We start from the raw sequence: 19,592 nt of genomic DNA, 5'->3' as shown, positions 1-19,592 counted from the left end.
TCAGCACAACATTTTTATAGGATTCTAGAGGTGCACCATATTTCTACATTTTAAGGTGTCAACTTTATGTAAGCTTTTTTTATAAAATATATAATACATAAAACCGTATATCATATCTTTTAGGGGTCTCGGTCTAGTCCTCAAACTGAACCGGTTAGATCATCTCAAACCGATATGGACCCAATAATGTCCGGTTTGAATCCGTGTCCAGTCAACCAGCCCCATTTACAGGCATAAATTTCAAAATGCATTTGCGTCTTAATTAGTTCCATCTTGTTTTTTTTTTTTTTTTTTCTTTTTTAGATTCATTTAAAATATGATTGATTATAGGGAGTAGATCATTCATTTCCTATGCTTATAGGCGCAAAAAAATAATAAAAAGAGTTTATGGAATTTAAGAATAGAAAATCGTTTCTTTGTTCCTTTCTCATGTAATATCTGATTTTTATTTCCTTTGCTCTTCCTTTTTCTCATTTTCCCCAACATTTTCAAGTGATAAGAAAAGCAAGAATTTCAAATAATCTCTCAAGGAAATCAAATTTAGGTTTTGATCCTCTTCTTTTTTCTTTTTCTTTTTTTGAACGGTTGATCCTTTGTCTCTCTTATGTGGTGTTCGTTCCAATAAGTCAAACAATCAAAAGGGATACTACAGGCAATATCCCAACTGGAAGCTAGGAGATCTTGTATGACTAGCCTAAGTGAATTTTATTTTGCCCCGTTTTAAACTTAATGTACGAGATTGTATAATGTGAGATTATTTTCTTTTGTTAGAAAAAGGTCACAGTTACTACTAACCATTAGATGTCAAATGGATGATTTGAGTTGTGTTATAAAATTCAAGATTTTTTTATTTTATTTTTTTGAACTTTGAGTCTAGTCAAGTGCATCTAACCCTCTTGTATTAAAAGCACATAGTCTCATTATATACTTTTTGTAATTTTATATTTCAGTTTATATTTGTCATTTTCTTAAGAATAAAAGATTCCTTTGTCTTTCTGGTCAAATTAAAAGGTCAGAACTTTGAGTACGATAAGGATAAAATGCCACACTAACTCATCTAATTTGAGTACACCTTTAATAAGGGAACTAATATATGGAGATACTTGGTTTTGATCATAATATAAAGCAAAAAAGACTATAAGTTGCTTAAAAATGGGAATTAAAATAACGAGATACTTGGCTTTGACTATAATATAAAGCACAAAAGCCATAAGTTGCTTTAAAATGGGAAATAAAATATGGAGATACCTGGCTTTGACCATGACATGAAGCAAATTGCCCTTTTCAAGTCTCCTTTTACATTTAGGGCAGTATTCTTGGAGGAAATGAAGGGCACATTGTTTATTGCAACTGCATACATTCGATAAATGGTAAAAACCAAATAGACATATCTTGGAGAAATTTATGTACGTATCACAAAAAAGACTTGGCATTACCACATGGTTCATATTTTTGGACAATACTATGTTTAGGTCATGACTTTTAGATGTTTTCGTATTCTCATTTTACCCCTGGATCCAAATTGTAACTTTCAAACTGCCTAAAATAAAATGGAAAAAGAAATTCAAAGAAAGCATAACCTCATGTCCAAAAATATGGAACATGCCATAATATCACATATGTTTTAGAGCATGTATACTATGTTCCCGCAGAGCATGTTGTGTATCTACTCCCTTGCTCCAAAAACTTGTTTAAGAAGTTTTTTTTTGTCTAAAATTTTAGGAACCACATAAAAATTACTAGATGGTTATTTTCAAAAGAAAAAATTTGAATTCTGATTTCTGTGACACTTTGATCCAGCTCTTCAAAAATGGGACAGCCTCTATTCAATTCAATCTTGAGGCATTAGTTTTTTCTAGTTCATAAATAGTTAATTTCATAAATGCTTTTTAATTGATATAAGTATATAAGTTGTAGAGACTATAGCCCTAAATTTTTAGATCTAAACAATGTCCCTAGCATGCATTTTGCCCGTGCGAATAAATAGATAGTATACTCCTGCAGGAGTAGAAAATCTTGTAGGTGTTTTTTATCCCTACACTCTATATCTTATCAGATTGTAGGCAATAATACCAATTTATCGTTCCATACAAGGAGGTCACAATTACTTACATCTATCTGACATAAAATCTAATAGCTTGGGTGTATTACAAAGTTCGAGAATTTTTTTTTTGAAGTTTGAGCTTGTTCAATGGAAGAAATACAGCCATCCAATTTTACATCCAATGGTCGAGACTAATTGTGACTACTTTGTACCAAAGATAAATGATTTCATTATATACATTTCCATATCTTATTGTTGCCCTATTTCCAAAGTTTTCCTGTAAATCCAAATAAGCAGACCACCATTTATGAGCTTTTTGATAGTTGAGAGCATGGAATGTCATTTGTCATTCCAATTCCAGATGTTGTCCTCTCTGTTAATGAATGAGAGAGAGAGAGAGAGAGAGAGAGAGAGAGAGAGGCAAGTACTGGAAATTAGAGACAAAAAATGTTGTAACGGGAAAATGATTCATACTCTACCATTCAAGGGTAAGGATTCTCTCTCTCTCTCTTTGGTCATTAAGAAAATGCTCACCTATTTTCATATAACCCCACTCATTCGTGGAAGGAAAAAGTTCATATGCAGGCTTGCCCGCATGCTAACTTTGAATCACCGCTGTTCCAACTTTGTTGGACGGTGATGATCAAAACAACATCTTTCAATCACCACCATCCAACAAAATTGGGCGGTGGTGATTCAAAGCACGCTAACCACATCTTTAATGGAATTGTTGTGTCCTCCAAACATCACAACTGTATTGCACAAGTTGTTGAAAATCAGAGAGCCGACTCAGAGTAGCTCAAGTGGCTCGGTCCCAAGGGACCCCATTCTGGATGGTCCAATTGGGGAATTGGCCGAATAGTCCAAAAGCAGGTGATTCATTCCATTATACACGCAGATTGACTCGCTCGAAAATCAGTAAGCTGACTGAAAGAAACTCACTGGAACGGTAAGCTGACTCAAGTCACCGATGCATGGAGCACCCGATTCATGCTTTCAAATACTAGTTTGTACTAATAATGCAAATGAAAATTATTCAAAGAGACCATATACATTTAGAACAAGGAGGTTATAATCATTCTTTTCCTTCATATTTCAAATCTAAGGGGTTGTGAGCGTGTTGTTGACTAGACTCAAAAGTTTTAAAAAAAATATTTCAAACTTCGTAACACACCCCAAACCATTCAATTTGATATCTAATGACTAAAAGTAATTGTAACCTCTTTGTATGAAAGATAAATTATCCTCATAGTATACAATCCCTAATACAAAAGAAACTAAATGTCTCTTCTACAGTTTTATAACAAGAAGAATATTTTTTTGGAGAAATATCATTTTAGGGGTTGAAACCCCTGATCAAGATCCCTATTAACATTTGAGAGGTGGCATTTTCTTTCTCATTTCCCTTAAGTACCTCCTTAAAAAAAAAATCTTAAATTGCCCTTATTTTGTATTGAGAATAAGGACAATTAGGGTTAATGCAGTAGTTTAACCCCTATCAAGCCCCAACCGAATAAAGAAAATACCCTTAGTTGTTCTTTATTACAAATAAAGAGCACACTTTTCAGTATTACTAATGAGGAATAATTAGGGGTATTTTTGTCATTTGACACCTAATGCCTTATATGCCTTATTCGATTAGGACCTCTTAGGGATCCAATTATTGAAATGGCTTTGGTTGTTCCTCATTTCTAATACAGAACAAGCGCAGTTTAGGATTTTTATTTATTTATTTATTTATTTAGGAGGGACATTAGTGAAATGAAAACAAAAAATAACCTCTGACATGGTGATTTTATTTGAAGTACCGGCATGATGTCCAATGGTACGGTAAGTTGGTTGTATTTGCATGTAGAGCTTGTTGCACATCCCTTCAATTCAAATATGCTTCAATGGAGAAGGCCCGGCAGGGGTCATATCTTGCAGGAGTTGAATTCCTGGGCAGCTGAAAAGCATAAAATTTCGCATAAAAATGAATAAAATAATTGAGAATAAAAGAGCTAATGTTATCCTAGAATAAAGAAAAAAGTTTATATAAGGTTGTAACTTTAAAATGTAGAATTAAAGATCTATCATAAAAAGTTGTTTGGATGTTGGAAAACCCTCTAATTGATTATGACATTGAGATGTATAAATACGAAAAGAAAAAAGAATCGCGTCCGTGAAATAGTGTTATCTTGCAACATGTTATCTGAACTGTCCATTTTCAAAATTTTCATGTGTTTATAGATCTACTTGATTTGAATCGTTTTTAGAGCTTAAAATTTTATAATTAAAGATAAAAATAGACTCTCAAGTCATCCTAAAAAAATTTATATTAAAATTATATTCATGATAAAATTTAGAGGTGCGCTTTAATTGGATTGTTTTAGGTTGCAACCTTATGCAAACCACACCCACTAGAAACCTTTTTGTTGCATTAGCCACAAATAATATGTATACGATTAGATTCATTCTAAATGGACGGATGAGATAATTTCAATTATAGTGTCCCAAGTTAGCTTATACTCTTTATCAGATAGCTGAAAGTGCATACAATATTTGATTTTTGTTTTTATTTTAAAAATATTTTTGACATAGAATTTATGGCATGCTTGCATCTAGTATAATATCTATTATGACATAATATATTATGACATATATTATGTCATAATATATTATATGACATAAATATATTATGACATAATATATTATAATATCTATTATGACATAAATAAGAAAAATATCTATTATAAAAACAAATTACTAAAACCATTGTAACGTTTTTTTGTCATTTTGTTTTATCTAAAATATTTAGTTATAAAAGGGTTAAATATGGGGAGACATTATGATCAAAGCCATCCGAACCATCCATTTAGATCAAATAGTTCTCACGTTGCTTTAAATGTATGTAGGTTAAACTACTTATAAAGGTGTAAAGCTTTCTTCAGTAAAGTTACACTTAAGTGTAGCTATCCGGATAAAAAAGACAAAAGTAAAATTAGAAACATGGGCTCCTCTACAATATTCCATTATGTTGGTAAAGTTAGATGCAATGTTAATAGTAGACAATCTATAAAACTCATTTTGAAAAGATTTTTAAAGAAATGATATGATAAGGTAATATTTCATTTTCTTCGAAAGAGCAAATTTGTGAGTTATTTTTAAACAAGGAAAAAGCTGGTGTAAATTTGTGAGTTATTTTTAAAGAAGGAAAAAGCTGGTGTAGACCCACGAGCCTACATTGCATATAGGCCGATCTGATAGTCGCAACCTTATTTCGTACTTTAATTTTACTTTTAATTTTTTTTGTACAAATCCAAATCACATTAAATTTTAGACATCTATTCTTCTCATCAAGTCTTATCTAATAAACATATTAAAAAAATAATTCTCAAAATATAAATCACTCAAAATACCCTTAAAAAGTTTCAGGGATATTTTGGTCAATATATTTTTTGAAAATTATTTTTTGATATTTTTATTAAATGATCTTATTTTTAAAGAACACACGTTCAAATTTTCAAATGATTTGGATTTATAGAAAAAAAATCATAGTTCAAATACGAAATACAATCGTGATCATTGGATTGACCCATATTCAATCTGCCATTGGGCTTACATGTAGCTGCAGGCTAGTTGGCCAACGCCAGCTTTTTCCTTTAAACAATTACACCATATAAAACCTCTGTAAAGAAAATAATATTTTTTAAAACAAGGAAGTTTATCAAAATACACGAAATGAACCTTTTAATATTTTAGCTATATTTTTTATTTATTTTCATAAACACTATCCGAATACACATGTTCGTAAGTTGTAGCAGTTAAAAATAGTGGAAATGTTAAATAGGTGATGACTCGGGTTGATAAATTTATCTTAAAAAGTTGTGTTTCAAACGAAAATTTCACCGTGGCCTAAATTCTTATTCAAGATGATGAGGGTCATAAAGCTTCAAAGATTATATAAGCTTCACCATTTATATATTGTAAAAGAAAAAATCATCTATAGTGGCAACTTTAATTGTAGAGGTAAAATTGCAATGTTCTACACCATCTATTTAGTCGGATGGTATAGATTTGATACGTCTTTCAAGACACTGTTAACAAGTGGCATAACTTTTAAGATATTATCAGATCTACACCGCCCAAATAAAATGAATGGTATAAATTGTTGAAACCTTACATCTATAGATAAGGTTACAAACATACTTATCAAGACTAGACCGGAACATCTACTACGATAGGTCGGACCGTCAAAAGAAAAAGATACCTTGTCTGGTCTGATCTAAAACAAAAACCTAATCTAGTCAAAATCAGTGTTCGAATGCTTTTGACCGATCAGATATCTAGTTTTGACTAGTTTGATCAGTTGAATGTAATTGTTTTTTTAAGATATTCATATTTTAAACTATTATTCTTGCTTTCATTATATCAGTTTTCAAATCTGATCTAACCAATTCAATGGGAGGCCGAACCGATTTCGCTCAGACCAAATCCCTCACCAATTCAGGGACCGATCCGATCCTGATAACGAGGGTTATGCCCTTATATAAACTTTTTCTTAATGAAAACTTACATGTTGAAATGAGAATGTGGATTCCAGGACCTTTGGTTTAAGGCCTTGTTTGTCTGGGTCCTTCGCTTCTAAACATTTTGGGGCATACAAGTTGTAAATGTCGATAACAGCGTAGGCTTGATTGAAGTTGATCACCGCAATATCACATTCAGTGGACTCATTCCTTAAAACTCGTGTCGTAAAATTGAACTCTATGACCTGGGAGTGTAAGTGATGTGATATTATGGCATGGTCCCATCCGGTATCCATCATTCCCTTCACATCACTTTCCGTGTCCAATGCCAATATGCAATAAAGAGAGAATCATGTCCAAAGGAGGTTTGTCAATCCAGAGAACTCATCAGTTACTATGTCCTCCAAACGAGGCCTGTCCATCAAGAGAGAGCGTGTGTGTGTGATAGTGGGAGAGAACTCATATCACTTACGATGAAGAGGATTGTCAATCGAGAGAGAGAGAGGAGAATTCAGATAAGATACTATTATTAGGGGTGGCAATTGACCCAACCACACCCAGGACTTGAGACCCGACGGGTCAAGTCCAGGTTTAAAACCTGGACCTGAACACTATTCAAGTCCAAGGTCTGGGCCTAACTGTACCTGTAAATCATTAAGAGAAAATATTTTCATTTAAACCCTACTCATTTTGATGTATTAAGAACTCGTATTTTTTAGCTATTAAACGACAAAGCTTGAAATCTAATAACGGGAGATTGTGACCTTGTCGCCAATAATATAGGTATGGATCCAATTTTTTGACTTAACGAATCCAGGTTCAAAACTTGGACTTAAATACTATTCGGGTCCGGATCCGGGTCCAGCCGGACTCGACGAGTTATTACCCCCCTAGTTACTATGTCTAAAGGATTGGTATTTAGAGAGAGAGAGAGAGAGAGAGAGAGAGAGAAAATCCATATAAGTTGAGATTATTTGACCCCTTTAGTACTTTTAATAATGTTACAAGGAGTTTCAACGCCTGACATGATATCTTTCGAAGAAAATTAGAGTCGTATAGAATGATTAAATCTATCTCAAAGAAAATAAGATCCGCATTTCCCTAACTCATAAACTTTTCATGCAAAAGTTTAACCTTTCATGCAAAAGTTTGGAAAAGTTAGACAGGCCGATCAGCCTGATTTCACATCTAACAGGTAAAAATCGAGTTTCATGTACTATTATATACTTTTTGTCAAATAGAATAAGGTCCTTGTGTCATTAACACTAATACAGGGATATTGAAACCAGTTTATAATAAAGAAAGGTTGATTTAGTCAATCCCTCCTTTACTCCAATTCATAGTGAAGAGCATATTCGTAATTTGAATAGGAGATGAAGCTGATAAAAATTACCATTAAGCCCTTGAGATTTATAATATTCTCTTTCTTGGCCTTTTTATTGTGGTCAATAATGTATTCCGCTAGCTGTGGGATATAGTGTCCTGAAAACATAAAGTCAATTAGCCATGTCATTGATAACTGGCCGTTGATTCTACCAATTTTCATGATATTTCACTGGTATAAGTATGGTATTATGTATGGCATGCATGCAAAGTTATAAAACTTCCAATTAATGATACATATGTCCATGCATGCATGTATGTATCTATTTATTCCATCTATGTTGATCCATACCCGTTACATTGTCTCCCATAGTCTCTAGATCCGACTCCGTGTTGGTATAAGAAAACCCCACGCCATGCCCACAGGAGATTCCAAGAACAACATATTGGCTTCTGCATAAGGAATGTTTGAGAGAGAGACATTTCTCCCAAGGTTAATATTATACAAGAATTAAAATTGAAAAAAAGGAAAAAGTTGATTAACAAGAGAGAGAGAACGTATAGTTAAGTTTTTAATTCCTAGATTAATTAATACAATATTTAAAATTCAAAAACTTATGTCGGACAGAGAGAGAGAGAGAAAGAGAGATTTCAAGGTTAATCAAGTTTTTTATTTCAAGGTTAATTATGCATTAAAGGACAAAGAAAGAGGAGCGAAGGAAGATTACCTTTATTCCAAGAATGGCGATTTAACCTTAGATTTGGGACCTCCTTTTGCACTAGAAAGGGACCTACCTCCTGCAATGCTCCAAACCGTACTGAGCCCTGAAAACAATATTGAATCATGAATGGTGATGATTATGATGATGCCTTCCATGATATAATGACCAATTGACCAGTGTTAAAAAACTAGAGACAGATCGACACTTGCCTGAGTTGGCTTGGGACGATGGTCAGACTCCAGACTCGTTCAGAATCTCTGTGTCCCATAAAAATCACCCGTCGGACTTAAGCTTTGAAGTCACACTCGCCCGAGTCGGCTTGGGACGATGGTCAGACTCCAGACTCGTTCGGAATCTGTGTGTCCTATAAAAATCACCCGTCTGACTTAAGCTTCAAAGTCACACAGGTCATCCTCAAGACCGAGTCCTAGCCCGAGGTTTTAACACTTGATCACGATGATTTTCACGATGGTGATGGCCATGATGATAAGTTTAGAAACCCAATTAATGATAATAATCAATTCCTTAGAAAACTGCAATATAAGAATGTAAATACTTAATGCACTGATAAATCTCATTGCACTAGGTTAAAAACCATTGAAAAAAAAGTAATTTCAAGCAAAAACTACCAATTAATGATAATAATCAATGACTTAGAAAACGGCTCTGAATATAAGAATGTAAATACTTAATGCACTGATAAATCTCATTGCACTAGGTCAAAAACCACTGAAAAGAAAGTAATTTCAAGTAATAACTATTACAATTTTAAATCAATAAAATCAACATAATCGATGAAAAGCAAATATTCTTTTAATTTTAAATCATAGTTTGAAATCTAGTTGACCGATCTAGTAAAATCATTAGACTTAAGGATCATACAATATAGCAGCAGCGGAGGTAGAGGATTTTTATGCTATAAGACCGTTTAGGTATAAGTAGGGTATAAACAGGTCGGGTCCGGGTTGGACCAGGCAAAGTGGGTGGTAGGATCCAAACCTAGCCCGAGGTCCAGTTGGGTTTGGGTCAGAATATGCAAAAATTAAAAATTAAAAATATGAAATATATTTTATATGTTCTAAAATATAGAGAATATACTGGGCCAGGTTGGTCACGTCCTTAACGGACCCGGACACAACCTGTCAGTCATAAAAGTTGGAACTGATCTCAACCCCGAACCTAGACCTGAGTGCGACCCAACCCGCGTGCGAGCCCCAAGTACAAGAAACTCACAATGACCAATGGCTAGATTTATAATTGGGTTGCTAGAATATCAGAACAATTTTTTGTTGGACTTGACCTCATTCAATGGTGCATCCAAGTCACCTGATTTTGCATTTGATGTCGAGTAGTTATTGTGACATTTATTTACCAAAAAATAAAGACTCATAGTGTATATTTTCCATTATTCTTTCCATTATTATTAGAGAAAAGCTCAAAGAGTCAAGAATGTTCACAAGGCATACTTGCGTAGATACTCAACGAGGCCTCATATAACTTAACAATGGTTCAGATTTCCTTTTGTCAAGACAAACGGTCTAGATTTCATCGTATTATAAAATCAGTCTAGATCCAGAGCACAACATCCGCTTCTAATTATTCCAGACTGTCCATCAGTACCAGCTATTGTTTTGAAGTTTATAGAACACAATTACGAAAGATATAATGATCAGAAAATATATATTGTTCAAAGCAACTAGAGAAAAAACAAATCAAAATATTCAAATGAAAGGAATACATATGCAAGTTCCACTAAATTCGAACCATCCAATATCTGGAATCAAATATATCACTCCCAGACTACATTACATCATTATTATTGCCTGTAAAAACCTCTTTAAGAGATCATAAGTTCATAACATTCCATTTATTTACAAAACACCCAATAGCTAATTTCCAAAATAAGGCTTGATTTTGGCGATTAATGGATAATCAATCACATATAATTGCTTATTTTTTGAAAATTTGTTTCAATTATGAATATCTATAGACAAATTAATCAATTAAGAAGTAAATTACCTCCATTAAGCCACATCACTAGGGGCTTATTTTTTGGTCTCTTTTGTGACTCAAAAAACCAGTAAAAGACGGTCTTTCCATGAACTTCGTCGATGTTTACATGTCCTGCATAATGCCGGAAATCAACCTGAGGCTGGCCCGGAAGCTTAATTACACAATCGACCTCGAACTCCTCTTGCTTAGAAGCAAAAATGGAGGGAAAAAAAATCAAAAAAATGCATAGAAAACACATGAAAGAAGCATGAGAAGAGGAGGAAGCCATGGCTACATGAAAGAAGCATGAGAAGAGGAGGAAGCCATGGCTAAGATTTTGGGGTTAAAGAGAAGCTTATATGGCCTTTATATACTTCGTGTGTGCGTTTTAATAATAGTGTTAAAGCTATGTAACGCTTCTAATACTATGAATGGAACAGGGTAATGATGGATTTACCCTTCAGACTTGATACATATTACAGGTATGTCCCTTCTCTAATTTGGAGAACGTCTTTTTTTTCTTAATTGAGCACATGCACTATGCTCTAGTGGAAGCATATACTGTACACATGCGCCTTCAAGTAGAAGACCTATTTGGGAGGATTTTTAACCCTAACTTTTAGGAAACACTTATGGATCACTAGATGATTATTTTCAATAGAAAAAAATTCACTTTTGAGTTCTCTAATACTTAGATCTCACTTCCAAATATTGGATGGTCCCCGTTCAATCTAAAGACATTAAATTTTTCAGGCTCATAGAGTGTGCAATTTGGATATTCTTTTTATTGAAGTCAATATGTGTTGGTGATATTACATCTGCAACTTTGGTGTCCTAAAGATACTTCTAGATTGCGCAAGGGAGTAAATGGAATCTTTTGGCTTTTGAATTTCAAGGTTTTTTGATGTTGGAGAGGAATGTAATGGAGGAAAATACGCCTAGGAGGGCCTTAGGAACCATGTCCCTAGGAGGGCGCCAAGGCAGCCAAAGCAATACCCACACCTAAGCCTAAGTCGCCCGTTGCCTAGGGGTGGAAATTACCCCTGGGAAAGGGGCAATATTGTTTTTTTCCTTCCTAGAAAAGGATTTGAGGGCCACAATACTTGTTCTTGGGGAATTGAGACCAAGGAATTTCAAAAAAATTTACTTTTGAAACTTATTTTTACATGAAAAAGTTTTAGGAAGTTTGATAATCTTCTTGAACCAAATTTTGGCCATGCCGAGTTGATATTTCAATTTAACTGAATACTAATTTATTATAATTGTGAAATCTAATGCAGATATTTAATATTGCTCAACATTTAGTTCCATATATGTGTGGGTCCATACACACATACAAAATATATTTTGTATATACAACCACATATATAATGGATGTGGTTTCTATAAGGCCTAGGTTTGATGAAAGGAAAGTAAAGCCCCACCTCGAAACCTCGCCCGGAAAACACTTTGGGCACGGGAAATCGCTATGATGGCCCTACAATCAATTTGACTACCGATTATAAAATTTGTTACTAAAAAAAAGTACAGATCTTGCATAACTATGAACACTTGAAAATGGACGGTCTAGATAATGTGCTATAATATACATTATCTTTAAGGTATGAAATACTAAATTTTTTTACAACCATAATGGTCCAGGTCGAGATTGTCGATTTGAAAGTATTCTGACGCCAAAAAAAAACTATAATTTTCTTTTGAGTTTTGAGGTCACATGCATACATATATGGGCATCGAGGGCACCTCGAAATCTGAAAAGGTTTGGGTATACACTCAAAATAAATAGATTTAAAGTCATTTTCTAAATTTGGCTCCATGTTGTTATTAAAGTTAGCATTATTGGTATGAATAAGAGGTTTCGAACCATAAGTTAACTGCCCATTCACAAAAAATAATGGAAAACACAGTTTGGAAAGTTCCAAATTGCAATTTTAACAAGGAAAAAGAGAGATTCATTATCAACTCTTAGACCAAACCACATCCCTGGTGGATACTGCTTGGTCCTGTGTCCATTAAACTTAATGTGGATGGCTGCTCCCTCAGAAACCCAGGTCCCAGTCGTTTTGGGGACAGTTTCAGAGACTCCGAAGAAGATATCATCCTTTCTTTCCATGATCAGATCAGTTTCGTTGACTCAGCGAAGGCCAAGTCAATTGCACTCCTCGAAGGTCTAAGGATCTAAAAGAGGTTTAACCCCATTTGGGGAGAACACCTGATCATTGAAGGGGACTCCAAAAATGATATGTCTTGGGCATCCAAAGCTTCACAACATCCATGGAGACTTCACATATTTGTGACCACATCTTCCAGTTTTCCATCCTGCTTCGAGTATCCTTCCAGAGTACCTAGTGTGAAGCCAATTCAATGGCTGATTCATTGGCTATTGAGGGTGCTACCAAGGTGAAGCCACCTTTCTATGGTTTTACTTTGTCGATGTAGAACACCTGATAACTGTGTAAAGCTTATACAATACTTCGATACGTCTAAGTCACCTTTTCAAAAATACATATTTGGGCTTCTCCCAACTACTGATTCTCTTATACAATACTTCGATACCTCTAAGTCACCTTTTCGAAAATACATATTTGGGCTTCTTCCAACTGCGGATCCTCTTCATTGTCATCTTTCCCATGTATGTTCTTACCCAAACTTCAACTGAATCATCTGGATAGACAATTCTTGCAAATCCCTCAAAAATAAGTTTTTGGGTACGTTAGAAAGTGGATAGAACCTTCAACAGTAACTATAAATGATTTATTGACACTAGAAACCCTAATGACTCAGGTGTTTATGCAAAAGGGCAAGACAACCCTCGGCAATGGTTGGATCGCATTGGATGTGTGATAAGAAAGTTTGATATCAAACAAGAGCTCCAGCTACTTATACACCTCCATGACCAATATATTATATCTAGGTAACCTTGAACCATACTGATTAAAATGTATTCAAGGGGAAATCCTAAGGTGGAACATCCAAATTTTGTTGAAGAGGATGCATTTTCATGGAATTAAAAATACAACTACATTATATTCCAGCAAACTGTTCATCCAAATCACTGGCTACTCCAGTCACTGTGTGCAGTTCCTCAGAATAACAATCCTTTCAACAGTGCCAAACTATTTAACGAAAGCAGAAGAACCAAACATGCAATATCAACCGCGGAAGTGAGAGAAGGTTCAAATCGACATCCTAGTTACCGCATTGTGGTTTCCATTCCTACCACTAACACCACCCCACTAATACCTTCGAAAAAGCTAACTCCTAATCTGCTTGAAAAAAACGGGTAGGGGCTAGTCTTCCCCACTGAATTACCCAAAACAAAAATACTCATATCCCACTGTAGTTTCTTGCTTGATGGGAATACTTCAAGGTAAGAGATCTAAAGAGTGAACAATAACAAAATGCAGCTAATGTGGAGGCCATCAAGATCTTCCATGGGTCTTTACATTCCCTAAAGAAGAAAGTTGCAAAATAGTTAGCTCCATACGCCAAGGATGTTCCACTATTTGATATGTTTGGATACACCAAGTGCGTCGAGATTTCTAACTTAGCAAGAACTTTCGGGTGGCATTGGCATGTTACAAGTTTATGGCACTCTATGTTGCAGACAACTTATGGGATTCTAGGTCACCCAACAAGCACAATGGACATGTTAAAACTTTAAGGTACTCTGTATTTCAAACAAACTAAGCTACATCCTCTCCTTATTTCAGTGCCATGAATCAAAGAATTACAAGCATGAAATTATAACCTCCAAAAACAACATTAAATAAGCATATATTTCATGTATACAGCTCTTAAAATATGTTAACTAAGTCACATAATACCACTAACATGATGCACAGCAAAGCTTTAAGACCTGGCGGTCTGGATCAGGGATCGCGAATACGAATTGGATACAGTCGGTGGACGTTCCGGGTCCCTAACATCCCAAATTCCCCCAATTTTATTTTTTATTCTCTTTAAGCCAAATTTCCACCAGTCGGACCAATCTGGATTGGCACCATGAGTAGGCAATCAAAATATTTTCATCTTTCCACTGTGGGAAGGAGAAGGAACGACCAGATAATTTCTATGAAAGATCAAAATGGAACTTCCTTATCTACTGAGGCTGACATCAAAAATCACGTGAATGGCTATTTTGAGGCTTTATTAGCGTAGGAGAGTGATACTGATTTACAATTGGTCGATCAGTTCTTACCACCATCTTCACTCAGTTCTGATCAGAAGACAAATTTGGTGAACATTGTCAATTTGGACAAGATTAAGGCGTCTATTTGGGACATGAACAATGAAAGTGCTCTAGGTCTGGATGGTTTTTTAGTGGAATTCTATATTTTTGCACGGGAGGTTATTAAAAAAGATCTTTTTCTGGTCCTTAAGGATTTCTTCAGTAAAGGTAAGATTCTCAAGCATATTAATTCTACTTTTATATGTTTGATTCCTAAGGTGGATGCACCCAGTGTGATGTAAGACTTTCGACCTATTGGGTTATGTAATGCATTTGTATAAAATTATCGGCAAGATCATTTCTAATCGCTTACGAGTTGTTCTTGATGATATCATAGACCCTAGGAAGGCTGCTTTTTTGAAGGGAAGGCTTATTACAGATAATATTCTTATAGCAAATGAGCTTATGTCACTTTTCCATAGGAATTCAGTTCGGCCTAAAATGTGTTTGCCAATTGACTTAAGCAGTGTCCATGATAGGGTATCCTGGGATTTTATTGTGGGAAGGTTGAATGCATTGGGATTTCCTGATTTATTTGTTTAATAGGTTCATTTATGTATCTCCTCTACTTCATTTTCTATTATGAGAAATGGCTCCCCTAAGGGATATTTTAAAGGAAAGTGGGGGCTGAGGCAAGGGGATCCTCTGTCTCCATATTTATTCTTGTTGGTCATAGATTTCTTTAGTAGAAAACTGGATAATGTGATGATGCAAGGCATGTTACCCAGGGCATTCCCATCAAGATGTGATTATGGGGTCTCACATCTGTTTTATGCAGATGATGTTCTTATTTTTTGTGAGGCATCCATTCATTCTACCACTGCTATGCAAGAACTTATCTTTCAGAAGTCTACTGGTCAAATTCTAAACTCTTCTAACAGTAAGGCTTTCTTCTTTAGTGCACCAAGGAGAGGACTTGGGAGAATCCTGAGGCGTTCGAGGAACTCTGGCCTACCATTATTTCCTGGAAATCTTAGACACAGCTATTGTCATAATCTGGTGGGTAAGGTGTTCAGTAGGATTGGTTCATGGCAATTTTTATGTCTTCCATATGCAGGTCGACTTCAGTTTAAGTCAATACTCAATACCTCAGCGATTTCTGGCTTTTAATGCCTTAGCAATTTCTGGCTTTTATCTTTTATTCTCCCAAAGAAAACATGTAATATGATAAAGAGGCTATAGAGGAACTTCCTATGTTCCATCTTGTCAAATGGAAGACAGTGTGTCTTCCTCAGGCAGAAGGAGGTCTGTGGACTTCAATATTGCAGGAATGATGAAGTTAGCCTGGAGAATCTCGGAAAAACCGTCCTCGCTGTTGGCCCGGTTCTTACAAACATCGCTACTTTAAAAATTCTTCTATATGGGAGGCTAAAGCAAAAAGAGGATGTTCTCATGCTTGGAAGGGGATTATACTTGGCTTAACGCATTTGAAAGACAATGTACAATGGAATATTGGTAATGGTCAGATGGTGGATTTCTGGTTGGATCCATGGCTAACAAGACAGTCATTATCGGATTTGCATGGTACTGCCGTTCAAGAGGAACTGGGAAACTTTGTTGGGCGGAGGGTCGCTGACTTTATTGGTGGTCTACCTCAATCTTTGGATTTTCCTCTCCCCACATCTGACTCTTTGAGAAATATATGGAGGGAGGTTCAGAATTATGCTCTTCCATTACATCCCAAAAAGGATTAACTAGCCTGGATTCACTCTGCTAATGGTTTGTTTTCAATCAAAGGCGCATGGGATTTTATTCGGCATCAACGATCGTCACAACCCATATTCCGTACACTCAGATCTTCTAAATGTCATCCACGGGCGAAATGGTTTTCATGGCTGGCCTTGCATAATCGATTACCTACTTCAATTTTATTGCAGCAGCGAGGCATGCAGTTGGATGCTCTGTGTCCCTTTTGTGGCAACCATTATGATAATATCCATGTGACAACTTCCAACCATATTCATTGTTGGATCAATTAATCAGATAAAATGTGAATGTTAAAAGGCTACATGATGAAAGAAATTGAATACAATTTATTCTAATACCAGAAAGAGTCACATTCAATTTCAGGTATTTCAGGATACATATAGGGCACAAGCCCTGTCGAATCACCTAAATTTATTCATGTAAATTCTACTCTTTCATGCCCTATTTTATTCATAGTATTTTTTCCCAAAGCTCCCTAGTCCTTTTGTTTCAAATTGGAATAGAAACTGTGCTTCTTATATCAACACTTACCAAACTATAACTCAGTAATAATCATATATTTCTCATAAACAACCATTTACATCGAGAGAAAGAGAGAGAGAGAGCGCACTTAATATTATACAAAATGAGATGAGAGGGAAGATCCTACTTTTTCGTTAACAAAACAGAGAGAGAGAGCAATCACTTGTTACTAAAAGCCTCTTCCAGCTTCTCATAATCAACAAGGTAAGCAAACCCATAACCCAAATTCTTGAGAGCGGCTTCATGGAGCTCCTGGTCTGCAGTCGCAGTGGCATCAGTCGAGAAGAAAACCCTAAAACCCCTGACGAAAGCATCCCTCGCAGTGGTCTCACAACAAAGATTAGTCATAACCCCTGTGACAATAACCTCAGTTTTCCCCAAACTCTTCAAGTAATCCTCCATATCAGTGCCATGGAAACCACTGTAAGTGTTCTTTTGGACGATTTTTTCACTGGTTTTCCTTCCAATTTCAGGCAAAAGCTCAGATTCAGGGGTCCCATTGATGATGAGATCATTGTTCCACCATTCACCTAACATGCCAGAGTCTTCTTTTGATGGCTTATGGCCATGGCGAGTGAAAATAACTGGTATTTTCTGGCTTCTACAGAGGTCAATGGTGGCTTTAATGGTGGGAAGGATTGGCGCTGCGATTCCAGAGAAGTAATTTTGCATGTCTATCACTAAGAGTGCGGCTTTTTGGGGGTCTGGGTTTCTCTCTCTAAGACCATATTTCTTGAGAAATTGGGACGCCATGAGCGAAGAAGATGAGAGAGAGAGGATTGAAATGAACGAAGAAATGGCTTCCGAACGCCTTTGGGGCACAGAGAAAACATAAACCGAAAAAGTTAGAGAGAGAGAGAGAGAGAGAAAGAGAGACGAACGGACGAATCGGGATTAACGGAGAGAGAGAGAGCGAGGAATGATAAGAGAGAGAAAGAGAGATGAAAAAGGGGCGATGACAGAGAAGGAAATGAGGACAGTCAAATGTTATGTTCAAATGACGACAAAAAAAAAAACTCCTTTCTACCTCCTTTTGCGGTGTTCAAAACACGCTTACGATTTGACTCGGGAGACTCGGTGGAAAATTTATGGAGCTTGCTCTTGGCAACGAAGGAAGGATATTGAACGTCCAAGACGTGAAGTTTGAAAATATTGGTGAAAGGGAGATGGAGATGGTTTATGTTGGATCATTCTTCCCCAAAGTTGAACTTTGTGCACTACTTGGAGGCCCAAATTTGCACAAAGATAAAAAGTATTTACCAAGGCTTTGTATTGTTAAAAGTGTCTCCCTCATTAATTGGTGTAATAAAGTTATTAGATCGCCTTGGCCACTAAAGTCTTTGTGGGCAGTTATGTATACCTGTCGTGTTCTGGAGGCTTCTTTCCAATAGTTTATATGCCATATCTAATTTTCCCATGTTGGACCTCGCCCTGGTCTAGAGGAAAACTACGTCTGGCCAAGCTTAGGGACCTGTTTGGCCAATGCTCGAGTCAGGCCCAATCGCAGACGTAAACAACGGCACTAGAGACCTTTGTGATGATTTACAAATATATTTGTTAAGCTTCAAAAATAATGTAGATCAAGTTAATATACAAAACCTTAAACTAACAATCAAAATAACTTGCTACAAAATGAACATCTTTACGATCGAAAGTTGTTTTTTTCTTTTCGAAATACATGACTATCATTGTAGAGATGACCAAGTTGCACAAGATGAACCACATTTTTAAAGCTTAAAAAAATGGTATATCCTCAGCCACCCGATTTCAAATGTAACAGTCAATGATGATTTCGACTTTTTTATGTTAAAAAAAAAATGGTTATGACCTTCTAATATCAAAAATAAATAATTTTATTATATACATCTTCGAAATTTAATATATCTTTGATATTTATGTTTGTCATCGATACAAGTGTTCAGGTGCCAAATACTATGATGCATTTTTTGACAATAATACATGACATTGTCTATAGAGAGATTATCTATCTTTTGTACATGGAGGTCACAATCATTCTCGTCCCTTAAATTTCAAAATAGATGGATGTAAGGGTGTCATTGAATAAATACAAAATTCTATAAAAAATTTCTCTGGGTGCAGTTTGTATAGAGTCGACACCCTAAACAATCAAAATAAATCGCACTTTCAAATGGTGTAAGAAATATAGTTTCAATACATGAAATCTTTATGATAACCTTAAAATATATTTTTATCTTTAATTATAAAATTTAAAGCTTCAAAAATAATGTAGGCTGAGCAAACCTACGAAAATCTTGAAATTTGACCGTTTAAAAAAATGCATTACAAAATACAATATTATCAAAATTTGAAATCTATTTTTTTCTCATGTTCATACAACTTGACTTCGAGATAATCAATTTGAAGATATTTGAACATCAAAACAACTTCTTTCTAATGAAATTTTTGAGGTTCCTTTCCAAAATTTAGTATCTATTTGATTCTCTTAAACAAAAGGGAGTTTTGGTCATTACTGGAAGTTGTAAGGGTAATTTCAGTGTTACAAGACGATAGAAAAACTTTTC

At 35.3% G+C, this 19,592-nt stretch overlaps 1 protein-coding gene and 1 non-coding gene across 3 annotated transcripts; both read right to left on the bottom strand.

Moving 5' to 3' along the window:
• Positions 1–3,755: 3,755 nt before the first annotated feature.
• Positions 3,756–14,384, bottom strand: LOC18437581 (uncharacterized). 2 transcript variants are annotated; one of them, XR_016040939.1, is made up of 7 exons: positions 10,617–14,384; positions 8,807–9,130; positions 8,604–8,700; positions 8,228–8,328; positions 7,946–8,034; positions 6,600–6,966; positions 3,756–3,989 (listed from the first exon to the last, which is right to left on the bottom strand). It is a non-coding gene; the product is annotated as an uncharacterized LOC18437581 (transcript). The 2 variants fall into 2 exon arrangements; XR_016040938.1 differs by lacking the exons at positions 3,756–3,989; positions 6,600–6,966 and having other exon boundaries at positions 7,751–8,034.
• A 2,681-nt stretch (positions 14,385–17,065) lies between these two features.
• Positions 17,066–18,197, bottom strand: LOC148780289 (nicotinamidase 2-like). Its single transcript, XM_088846924.1, has one exon. The coding sequence runs from the start codon at positions 17,800–17,802 to the stop codon at positions 17,209–17,211; it is 594 nt and encodes a 197-aa protein (XP_088703050.1). The 5' UTR covers positions 17,803–18,197; the 3' UTR covers positions 17,066–17,208.
• Between the last annotated feature and the right edge of the window lie 1,395 nt (positions 18,198–19,592).

Source organism: Amborella trichopoda, chromosome 9 (assembly GCF_054954075.1).
Source record: "Amborella trichopoda isolate Santa Cruz 75 chromosome 9, AtrichopodaSantaCruz75HAP2 v2.0, whole genome shotgun sequence".
NCBI classification, from domain to species: domain Eukaryota; kingdom Viridiplantae; phylum Streptophyta; class Magnoliopsida; order Amborellales; family Amborellaceae; genus Amborella; species Amborella trichopoda.
This window is presented reverse-complemented; position numbering and strand designations above follow the sequence as displayed.

Coding starts and splice junctions, on each gene's coding strand:
- LOC148780289 (XM_088846924.1), bottom strand. CDS start 17,802: ATGGCGTCCCAATTTCTCAAGAAATATGGTCTTAGAGAGAGAAACCCA.